The 10,861-nt window shown below is 67.6% G+C and overlaps 2 protein-coding genes across 10 annotated transcripts in view; one reads left to right on the forward strand and one right to left on the reverse strand.

Annotated features, from left to right (window-relative positions):
* Positions 1-667, forward strand: part of FARP2 (FERM, ARH/RhoGEF and pleckstrin domain protein 2) — a 100,616-nt gene extending 99,949 nt beyond the window's left edge. For all 7 annotated transcript variants that reach the window (XR_011565993.1, XM_070787080.1, XM_070787083.1 and 4 more), the window contains one exon: positions 183-667. Coding sequence is in view for 6 of the 7 variants with exons in the window: in XM_070787080.1 (XP_070643181.1) it covers positions 183-252 (70 nt within the window). In the remaining variant the exon portion in view is untranslated. The remainder of the gene's footprint in view (positions 1-182) is intronic.
* Positions 668-773: 106 nt separating this feature from the next.
* On the reverse strand, positions 774-10,585 carry STK25 (serine/threonine kinase 25). 3 transcript variants are annotated; one of them, XM_019958059.2, is made up of 12 exons: positions 10,449-10,585; positions 9,879-10,002; positions 5,971-6,201; positions 5,379-5,435; positions 4,679-4,787; positions 4,032-4,189; positions 3,747-3,932; positions 3,148-3,293; positions 2,900-3,014; positions 2,655-2,726; positions 1,416-1,552; positions 774-1,288 (listed from the first exon to the last, which is right to left on the reverse strand). In XM_019958059.2, the coding sequence occupies exons 2-12, from the start codon at positions 9,906-9,908 to the stop codon at positions 1,249-1,251; spliced, it is 1,281 nt and encodes a 426-aa protein (XP_019813618.1). In that variant the 5' UTR covers positions 9,909-10,002; positions 10,449-10,585; the 3' UTR covers positions 774-1,248. The 3 variants fall into 3 exon arrangements, with proteins under 3 accessions (XP_019813618.1, XP_019813617.1, XP_070643188.1); XM_019958058.2 differs by having other exon boundaries at positions 10,387-10,525; XM_070787087.1 differs by having other exon boundaries at positions 10,466-10,486.
* Positions 10,586-10,861: the final 276 nt, after the last annotated feature.

Genomic DNA, 10,861 nt, shown 5'->3' on the forward strand with positions numbered 1-10,861 from the left:
TCCCTGGGTCTGCAGGGGCTGCCGAGCGCTGCTTTTGGGGCTTAAGGGGCCCTTCCCTCTTGACTTGGGGTCGTTCTTAGGAAGGTGTTGGGGCACAAGCCTGCCAATCTGAGGGCCGGAGCACACCCTGCCTCCCAGGTGAGCAGTTGGTGGGGTGCTCTGACCTCTGCACCTCCTCTCAGGTGGATGGAGGTGATAGAGAGAGCCAGCGCCTCAGCTGGGAGGGCCGGGACCCCTGAAGAGGAGGCCTGAGGCCCACCCTGCCCAGATGCAGACAGCCGAGCAAGCAAGGCCAGCACGCACCCCACAACTGCTCGTCCCCAGGAGACTGGTGGCAGGTGGGCCTCCAGCGACACCCGACAGAGTGCTGCCCTGGGACACAGCCCGCACCTGGGCTCTGCGGGGCGCCGGGAGAGCGTGCAGGGAAAGCAGGCCCACTCTGCACGGGCAAGGCTGGCGCTGCCCCGCCCTCACCCACCTGCCCTCCTCCTCCCAGGCCGGACCTCCTGTCAGGCTGGGTGATGTGGGCGGTCCAGGCACAGAAGCCTCTCTGGTGCCCCCCAGCCCACACTTCTGCAAAGTGGACAGCAAGCCCCACTAATTTATCATCCCAAGGAGTGTATGGTGCTGACGTACCGAGTGGCTGAGAATAAAGGGTTTCCCCTGGTCCCATGTGCTGCCTCCCCCCGCCCGCTCTCCAGCCAGCGGCCACACGCGCTCACCTTGGGTGAGGAGGACACGGGAGCCTGAGCACCCCGCCCACCACCAGCACGTCTCAGTTCAGGTCTTTATTGAAAGTGGCAGGAGCCTCTCAAGATGCTATGAAAACTAACACCTTAACCTCAGAATACCTAGGGAAGCAAGTAAGTTTCATTTTCTTAAAAAAAACAACAATCTGGCTGACACGAGTACTTATGAGAAGACACAGTACCTGCTCCAACACCACAGGGCGAATCTACGGCCTCCAAGGGCGGGCGGGCCAGGCGGGAGGCGGCAGGTCTGCCCTGCGCGTGTCCCTGCCCCTCCTCTGGCAGCGAGCAGAGCCCCAGGGGCCAGCCCGGCCTCAAGGAGACCAAGCCTGCCACCTCTGCGGCCTCGGCCCAGCCGGGAGGGGACATAGGAGGGGACAGCCCTCTGCGGGGCGGAGGCGCGGCCCGCGGGGCGAGGCCAGGATGGCACAGGGCCCTGGTCAGCACAGTCCCAACCACACGGCTCCAGACGGAGACCCTCCTCCCGGGTGAGACGGCTTCAGCGGGTTGAGGTCAGGTGGTTTCTGCTGTGGGAAAACCTGCAGACCAGAGGCCGGGTCACTGCCCCACCCTGGGCACGGGCCAGGCCGGGGGCTCAGGACCTGCAGAGCCGAGCCCCACCCAGCAAGGAGCACCCACAGCAGCCCGCCACCCCCAGGCCCTCACCTCTGCACCCGCTCCACCAGGTGGGCCATCAGCTTGTCCGAGATGCCGGGGCAGGACTCCTCAGCCAGGCTGAAGGCGTTCTCCAGCTCCTCCAGCGCCCCCACGCCCCCGCCGCTCTGCTTGTGCTTCTCTTTGAGCTGCACAGACACCCCCAGGCGCCTGACTGGAGGCCAAGGGGGCGCCTCCCCGCCCCACCCGACCTGGGACTCGCAGCAGGAGGCAGCGCTGCCCCAGGCCCCCCCTCCCAGTGCCGAGCAGGGGCTCCCAGGACTGGCGGGGGCCTCCCAGCCGGCCCTGCCCCCCGGGCCCCGCTCCTCCAACCACAAGCCTTCTCCCGACCCCGATCCCGGAAGCCCACAGCCCAGATGCGCGTGAGCGGCCTGGCCAGTCCCACCAGCCTGGCCGCTGGGACTAGGGGCCCACTCGCACCCCTTGGCTGTGGAGGCCCCAGGAGGAGACAGCCTGGCCGCGGGGCTGGAGACGGGTCAGCCTGCTCGCCCAGCACACAGAACAAAGGGGTGAGGGGCACATACCTCCCTGGACACCCACCCAGCAGCCTGACAGGCCAGCCCACAGAACTGGAACCCAAAGGGGGCCCAGCCAGCCAGGGTGTGGCCACACCTGCCACCCACCTCACACCCCAAAAGTGCCAGCCCCAGGACCCCACATGCCCATGGAGAGCCCACCCCTGCCAACTCCCCCACCCCAACCGGTCCCCTTCCCCACCCGGGCACTGCGCGCCCAGGGTGGGAGCCTACCCACCCCCACCTCCCTTGGCGTGGCTCCGCTGCCTCCTCTCAACATCCACCCCTGCTCCCGGGCTCCAGAGCCAGCGTCACCCTGGGTGTGAACCCGGCCACAGCCCACTGCTGGTGACTCACTCCTGGGGATGCTACCGACTGCCCTTGAGCAAGTGACACAGACGCTGGGTCACGTGACCACTGGGGAGTGGCCCTTAAGGGCTCCCTGTCCAGGGCCTGATGCCCAGACAAAAATCTCCCAGGCTCTCTCTAGACTGAGGATCACCCCGTGTCTGTGGGTCAAGGTAAAAAGTCCCAGGACAGCAGCTCATATTCAAAGCCCCCCGGGGCCCCAGATCTCGAGGGTCTGGCTCACGATCTCGAGGGTCATGAGATCCCAGCCATCTCGTCCTTCCGCTCAAAACGCTGGGTCCAAGGGGCGAACCTCACGAGCCCCGAGGGACCCAGACACCCTGTGCTGTGCCAGCTAGGCCCTCACCTCTCCAAAGACGGGCCGGACCAGCGTGGACAGGCACTGCGACCTCGGCTGCCTCTTGACAGGCTCCGCCGACTACAAACGCAGAGAGTGCGGAGGTGAGCAGGGCAGAGGCGGTGGGGCACGGGCAGCTGCGAGCCCCCGCCTGCCCAGTTCTGGTCTCCTGAAGAGCCACCCTAGGGGAGCGGGCATGCCCAGGAGGTGCCCCCACAGCCCGCTCCCTGCAGCGCGCCCGGGGCCAGGCCAACCTTCTGGGGGCCGTGCAGGGCCGTCCCCTTGTGCAGCTTGCCGTGCGGGCTCGGCCGGATGGTTGGGGGGAATGTCCAGATGGGCCCCTGCTCTCCATCCTCGGGGTCTCCATCTCTGAAGGGGACGGTGGGAAGTCACACGGGGCCTGGGGGTCAGGAAGGCCCCGAGGTTCACTGGTTCATGGCCCCAGAGGCCGACCCCTGCCCCGGAGAACCCGCCTCAGCCCCGTGGGAAGAGCAGGCCCTACATGTCGGAGTCCTCGGAGCTGGACTCCTCGCCGTGGCCCTCCGACCTCCAGCGCTTGTAGCGGTCGATGAGCTCGGTGAGGAAGGAGGTCTTCTTGGTGTAGCGCGTGATGAACTTGTGCTTCAGGAGCTCCTTGGCGGTGGGCCGCTGCCGGGGACGACACGGGTCACCAGGCGCCGGCAGCCGAGCGCTGCCTGGGGAACCCCTGGCGCTCGGAGCAAGGAGGCCTGGGCTGAGCCGGGCCTCAGCATCGCTGCCCCCGCTGGGAGCCTGGTCAGGGGACCCCAGGTAGCAGGGGCGCCCAGGAGGCTGGGTGGCTGCACACTGTCCTCCCCAGCGGAAGGGCCTCCCTCCAGACCCTCCTGGCCTGGGCCGGGGTCACAGAGGAGCCTGCCCTGGCACAGCGGAGGGGCCTCCAGCCCTGTCACCTCTGAGCTCCCACTACAGACAGACAGCATGCCCCTCCATGCACGCATGTGTGCACACACACGCACACACACATACACCCCTGCTGTCCTCTGGGGCCCAGTTCCCAGGGGCCCCAACTACACTCAACCACGCAGGCCTCCTCACCACTCGTGAGCTGGGGCAGGTGCTTACAAATCGGGGGTCCTTGTTGAGGCAGGCCTCCACAAACTCCTTGAAGGGCTTGCTGTGGTGGCCCTCAAGCGTGGGCGGGCTGTTCTTGGGGATCAGGAACAGGACGCGCATGGGGTGCAGGTCGGAGTTGGGGGGCTCGCCCTTGGCCAGCTCGATGGCTGTGATCCCCAGCGACCAGATATCAGCCTGGACAGAGAGCCACGGAGCTGCTGCAGCGCAGGCCGCCCGAGCCCCATGGCCCCCGCGCCCGCATGGCACCCGCATGCCACCCCCCACCCGGCCCACCTTGAAGTCATAGGCCGACTGCTTGATGACCTCGGGCGCCATCCAGAAGGGGGTGCCCACGAAAGTGTTCCTCTTGATCTGCGTGTCTGTCAGCTGCCCTGCTACCCCGAAGTCTGCCAGCTTCACATCGCCCTGCTCCGAGAGCAGCACGTTGGCGGCTGCGACACAGGACCGCGGGCGTCACCCTCTGCGCCGCCCGAGGAAGTGCCCCCCAGCCTCCAGCCAGTCTCCCAGGGAGGTCCGCCCTCAGCCCCAAGGCCATGCACACTGCGGGCGGGTGCCCGTGGGCCCCGCGCACACGCGCCCTCAGCCGGCCCCAGCGCCCCCAGCAGCCACCACCACTGAAGACCCTGCGCACAGGAACCGCTCTCCCCACCAGGTCGCTCAACAGGCAGGGGGAGCCTGACTTCCCTTGCTCTGCCAGTCACGCCCCTGCAGGCTGGCCTGGCCACTCACGTCCAGCAGCATGGCCGCTCTCACCCCTCACGTTCACAGGCTGAGCAGGGCCCCCACCCCACGTGCAGAGTCGGCTCTGCCGTGTACAAGGACACTGCGCTGGGAACAGCGGGACTGCCAGGTCTCTGGGGCTGCGGTAAGCACTGGGCACAGCTGGCCCCACGCCCAGGCCACCACGTGCCCTGAGGCACCTTTGATGTCCCGGTGGATCTTGCGCTCCGAGTGCAGGTAATCCAGGCCCTTCAGGATCTCCCGCAGGATGGTGGCAATGTAGGTCTCCTCCAGGGGGCCCGGCTTCAGCTACAGACAAGGGGCCAGCAGGGCCTCAGGCCTCCCCACGAAGCCAAACGCCCCCTCCCCACCACCTCAGACCCAGCACTGACCCTGAGCACGCCCGCCTCGGCGCCGGGGGCCCCCTGGACGTGGGAGCCTCCTATTTCTTCACCCACTGTGCTTTGACTGCACAGGTCTCGGTTACACCATGTGAACTCTTGGTTGCAACACGTGGGATCTAGTTCCCGGACCAGGGGTTGAACCCAGGCCACTAGAAGCGTGGAGTCTTAGCCACTGGACCACCAGGGAAGCCCTCTTCACCCACTTTTGAAATTAAAGTTTCAGATGGCTGTGGGGGAGCTGGCCATACTCCGGAGCCTCCTGCTGGGGGCCTAACCTCCTCCCCACAGGCCAGCAGAGGACCCGGACCCCTCAGCACCAGCTGGGTCCTGAGGAACAACCAATCACCAAGATAGGGAAGGAAGGGAGGCCACAGGAACCCAGGGTTCAAGGCAACCCCCAGACAACTTCTTCAGTCTGGCCCTGCCCACCGGGTTGCCCAGCCCCCTGGGCCCCCCAGCCCTCAGGGTCCCCCAGCTCACCGGGGCCCCAGCTCACCAGGTCCAAGGCGGAGCCGCCACCCAGGTACTCCATGATGATCCACAGCTTCGTGCTCTGGGGCAGAGAAGCATGTCAGCACGTGGCAGCAGGCAGCGTAGGGCCCCAACATGCGCCCAGCTGCACTGACTCAGCCAGGATGCCCACTGGGAGCAGTGGCGGCAGCCCGCCTGGCTCCCCCCCGACCACACCCCTGCACAGACCCTGCAGACAGGCCGAGCCCACTGTCCAAAGCCCCTGGGAAGGGCTCTGGCTCCAGGGGGCCCACCCTGCCCCAGTAGGGGCACAGACGGGCCACTCCAGAGCCGGCCGCTGCCTGCTCACGCCCTGCCACCCCGGGGCTCCCCTCAGGACAAGGCCGGGCCCTTGGCCCTGGGCGCGGTTGACCCCTGGGGGCCTAGTCCATGGGTCCTCCTGTGGGGACCCCTGCCCTGCAGACCAGGCCCATGGAGGGCAGACTCAGCCAGGTCTCCTGAGCAGACAGGGCCCGCCAGCCCCGTCCCCACTCTGCCCACAGGGGGCTTCACAGCCCCCTCTGTGAGGGCGGGGTGCCCGTCTCGGGGGGGCCAGAGCCCCCGCCCGGCCGCGGCACCTTCAGGTAGGAGCCGAAGTAGCGCGTGATGTAGGGGCTGTCGCACTGGCTGAGCACGGTGATCTCCTGCTGGATGTCCTCGATCTCGTCCTCCGCCTCCTCGAGGTCTATGATCTTGATGGCCACCACCTCCTTGGTGCGGTTGTCGATGCCCTTGTACACCTCCCCGAAGGAGCCCTTGCCGATGCGGTCCAGCTTGGTGAAAAGCTCCTCGGGGTCCACTCGCGAGTGCTGGGGACGTGGGCGAGCAGCCTGGTCAGGGACGGATGGCCAGGGAGCCCCCCTGATCCTTTCCACGCTTCTTATGTCCCTTTTTATTCAGAAAACCTAAAGTTACCTCCACACAGGAGCAAACGTCCCCAGAGAGGACTGAGAGGCCGAGGCTCTTGCCAAGAAACCAGGGCCACAAGGAAGGCAGATGGGCCATGCAGCTCACCCCTCCAAGCCCACAGCCCAGGCGTGGGGAGGACCCGGGGAGGCAAGTCATGCGTCAGGAGGAACAAGGAGTTGGAGCACGGGGATCTGGGGGCAGTTGGACAACGGCGCTGGGCGACGCTGTGAGCACACAGGGCCAGCCTCGCAGGCCGCTGGCTTCGTGGGCAACAGCCTGACCATGCTGGGCCAGCAGTCATAACCAACTCCAGGGAAGGCTTGCGGGGTGCAAAGAGCTCTCTCACTCAGCTTTCTAAACCAAAAACTGCTCTAAAAAGTGATGCCTATTCATCAAAGGAAAAAAACATAACAGGTATTGAGTTCTCCCTGCGCACCTGGAAGCCACACCCCTTTCAGAGAGTCCTCAAGACAGTGACGCCCTCACCCCAGCACGGAGCTGGAAACCCACGCTCTCCTGGACGTTCAAATGGACAGAAAACCACCCTCCCGACCTGGGCCTCAGACTGGAGCACAGACCCACCCCACAAAGTGCGGAGCCTCAGACAGGTTCAGTGCCAGGACACGGCAGCACAGGGGCGTCCACGGAGCAATCTGGCTTTCGACCTTGACCCTCAGTGTCCAGGCCTGAGACAGCTCAGCGTGGGGCTGCGTGGAGGACAGTGGGGCATCCCTCACCCCTACCTGCGTGGCCCCCTGGATGCCGAGGTCACCTTGCACCCCTACTGCAGGCGCTAGAGACCCAGGACCCCAGTGGTGCTGGTAGGCTGGCGGGGAGCCTGGCATCTGGTCCACACAGGGGCAGAGAGGGTCTCCCAAGCGCACTGGGCCGCAAGTCCACCAGACACAGCTCCCTCCAGACCGCAGCACCGCCCTGAGGGCACCTGGACACCCCAATGGCACCATACCCACCCGTCCATGTGAGTACCCTGGCGCTGAGGGGGCCAGACCAGGGCGGCCGCTCACAGGCTCTGAGCAGAGTCCAGGGGCACAGGCCTCCCCCAGGGCAGGGCACAATTCGGGGCCCACTGGCTCCAGACCGAGAAGACATGTCAACCTGAAACGGCCAAGAGCTGCCTTCCCAGGGCTGTCACCAGCAGGGAAGAGCTCACCCAACCTCAGAGTGCCAGGCGAGCGGGAGAGGGCACAGGCAGCAGCCTCCAGAGAGACCCGGGCCAGGGAGCCCAGGAAGCTACCTCCTGTCGCCCTCGTCCTCCTGTGCCCCCTCGGCGCTGCCCGAGCCCACGCTGTCTCAGCTGCGAGCACACCTCCGGTCCAGCCTGTGCTCCAAAGACAGGCTCCTCTCCCTCCGAGGTGGCCTCAGGGCAGACGCGGGGCGGGCAGGCCTGTCAGCACTAAAGGGCACTGTTGTCTCCCCCGGTGCTCCCTCGGCCTTCCCTTCCCACCCTCGGGCCTCTGCCAGTGACACCCCCTGCCCCCAGGCTGGGCCAGAGTCGGGTCCGGTCCCTCAGTGTCCTGACCAGAAACGCCCCAGGGGGGGCGCCCAGCTCTCCACAGCCTCGAAGTGGGGCACAGGGCAGACCCCTAACCAGAGGCCAGGCCCGGCAGGGGAGCAGGGAGCCTGGCCCAGCTCTCGGTCTCTTCAGGTCCCCATGGCTGCAGGCCGGGCACCTGAATGGACAGAAGCCCCCACGGCGCATCCCAGGACAGCCTGCTTGCAGCCCCGCGGGGGAGCGGAGAGACAGGGCCCAGGGCCGGGTTGTGGCGGCCCTTCCAAGACCCTGGGTCTGGACAGCCACTTGGGCTGCTCGCTCAGCCCAGACCGCTGTGCTCTGAACCTGCCCTGGGGCGGCTGGGTCTGCGGTCACCGCTCACCCGCCTGCACATCCACTTAGCAACACGCCCGCCGCTAGCATCAAGCCCCCAAGTGAGGGCTGGCCAGCGGCCCCCATGCACCCCACGACAGGTGGCAGTCACCTGCACAGGGTGCTTCCACAGCCGCACAGGCCTGGGCAGGAGTCACAGCCCGGCGGGGGCCCAACGCCCAAGGCTCCCCCGCGGGGAGCAGGCCACCGCCCCATGCACACAGGGACCGCCTGGCAGGGCCACGGTGACAACCATCTCAAGGAAAACAACGTCCTGTCAGGCTTCCTGTCACTGACAAAGACCAAGTGTCTCCACCCCTGAAAGGACAAAAGGGGCTTCCTTCCTCTGGGGTCCCTTCCTCAGCTCCTCTGAGCCCCGCTCCATCCCCGGCCAAGACGCAGCCACCCAGGCCCCGCTGCGAGCACTACCAGCACCCAGGTGAGGGGCCGCTCACGGCTCCATGTCCATACACGGGAGCCATTCCTACAGCCCTTGACTTCGAGCCAGACTTCTCTCCCAGCACCTTAGTCGAGGGACTTGGAAGACGCAGGTGTCCAAGGGGAGCGTGAGCCCAGCGGCCTGGTCAGCGGCCCAAGTGCAGCATGGGCGCGGCGCCCTGGGGTTCTCCGAAGAGCCCAGGCGTCTACAGCCGACTGGTCTCCAGCTCCTCCTCCCCCGCGAGGACACACACTTCCTGTTCCTCCCAGGCTCCTAGTCCTCCCAAACTGGGCTGACGGGAGTGAGCCTTGGGGCTCAATTCTCTTCGAGAGGCACTCCCACCACCTCACAGCCCTCAGCCTAAACCGCACCAGAGCTGACCAGTTAAGAAGAGCAAAACCCAACAGCTAAGACAAAGGACCTCCGCACCAGCTGGGGCGTTTGCTTCCCAGCAGCTTCCACTCACACCTGCCTTGCAGTAACAGAAAGGGGGGGGGGGCAGTGTGGCCCCCAAGCCCTGATGGCGGCTGCCCCGACCCTCCTAACTGCAGCCATCAGCCCCAGGGCATGCTGCGGAGGGTCCCCTGGACTCAGGCAGTTACTGCACAGAGCCAGACCCCTCAAAGTGCTGTGGGGTTGGTAATTTCGAGAACCAACCAGCCAAAAAACAGTGGGCGTCTCCCAGGCAGGCCCCCGACAGCCCAGTGGCAGCCCTGTGCACCCAGCAAGAGAAATGCACAGGCGTGTCCTCTGCCTTCCCTGCACACGGACACGCCCAGCCGCCTCGTCCCCCTCAGGCCTGGCCAGGGCCAACGAGGCCCCTGTCCCGCCAGGCGAGGTGCTCGTGTACCCTGACCTTCCGCGGCCCTCCAGGTGCACAGACCCAGTTCCCGCGGCCCAGCCCTGTGCCAGCATCGGTCTCTGCACACCTCCGGCTGACCCTGCACTGAGGCTACGCTTTGACAGGCTGGGGGACTCCTGCCCCACAGGACGCTGCCAGCGGGCGGACCCCAGTCAGCCCTGCACCCACCGAGTCTGAGCACCTGGCGACTGCTCCCGCTTTGCCCAGGGCTGCGGATCAGGGGCCTTCACCCCTCCTCCACACGCGCCCTAAGAGGGGCTGCTCTTCTGAGACCCCCGGACCACTTTTCAAAAGACAGTCCTTGGTGAAACGGCCTTTCTCGAACTCTGCAGCCGGCGCTCCGTCCCAGGCAGCGGGCACACCCGCGCACCGCCCAGACGCCCACCCTTACCTGGTTGGCAAATCCCCTGAGGTGAGCCATGTCTGCACGGCCCTCAGACCATCCGCCGCGCCCCCGGGAGGCCCCGAGATCCTGCCTGGAGGCTCTGGAACCCGCTTCAGGCCGCTTCAGTCAACTGGAGGGAGAGCAGACCTGCTCGGGGCCCTGTTCCGGGTACGCGGGGCTCCCCGTCCCCCGGGGCCCGGCGGCAGCCCCCTCCTCCAACCATCTGGGGACCAGCTGGAGTCAGAAGGGTCCCCCGAAGGGCTTCCGCCGCGCACCCTCCGCGCCCGACCCTGCCTCAGGCCTCCCCGGGGAGCCCCCCGACACCCGGCTCCCCGACGCCGCGCACACCTCCCCGGCCCCCACCCGTCCTCAGACCCCGGACCCCGGCCAGGGCCGCCCCTACCCGCCCCCCGGGCGCCTCGCCCCGCCTCACCCCCGGCCCCGCCCCACGGCCGCGCCGCCCGGCCCCCTCCCCAACCGGCCCAGGCGCGGGCCAGCCCGGCGGCGCGCCCACCTCCGGGGGGCTCCATCCCGGCCTCCCCCGGCCCGCTCCGCGGTGCCCGCGAGGGCTCCCACCCGCAGCCTCCACTCGCCCGTGGACGCCTAGGCCCTCAGCTCGCGAAGCAGCGGCAGTGGCGGTGGCGGCCGGAGAAAGCCCGGCGGCGGCGGCGGCGAGGGCACGCGGCGTCGAGGCCCAGCATGGGGCTTTCTGGGACAGCGAGTCCCTCGCTCGCCCCGCGCCGGGGCGCTCGCGGGCGGCGGACTGCAAATCCCGGCAGGCCACGGGCTGGAGCGCAGTGGAGGCCTGCAAGCGCGCCGCGGGGCGCGCTGGGACTCGGAGTCCGGCTTCCTGAGAGGCGCGGGCCTACGTCTCCCGGCAGGCCGCGGGGCAGGGCGGGGCCAGGCGGCGCCGGGGCGGGGCGGCCGCGGGTGGAGCCGCTCCGCCCTCCCGCCGCCCGTCCGCACCTGGGCGGACCTGGCCCCGGGTT

The sequence above is a fragment of the Bos indicus genome, chromosome 3 (genome assembly GCF_029378745.1).
Source record: "Bos indicus isolate NIAB-ARS_2022 breed Sahiwal x Tharparkar chromosome 3, NIAB-ARS_B.indTharparkar_mat_pri_1.0, whole genome shotgun sequence".
Classification (NCBI taxonomy): Eukaryota; Metazoa; Chordata; class Mammalia; order Artiodactyla; family Bovidae; genus Bos; species Bos indicus.

Excerpts from the sequence above, each read along its gene's own strand:
- STK25 (XM_019958059.2), bottom strand. The coding sequence starts at position 9,908 with ATGGCTCACCTCAGGGGATTTGCCAACCAG. Across the intron at positions 4,788-5,378 it reads GCGGCTCCGCCTTGGACCTG|CTGAAGCCGGGCCCCCTGGA; the intron begins GTGAGCTGGGGC and ends CCTTGTCTGTAG. Across the intron at positions 3,015-3,147 it reads AGCTCCGAGGACTCCGACAT|AGATGGAGACCCCGAGGATG; the intron begins GTAGGGCCTGCT and ends CGTCCCCTTCAG.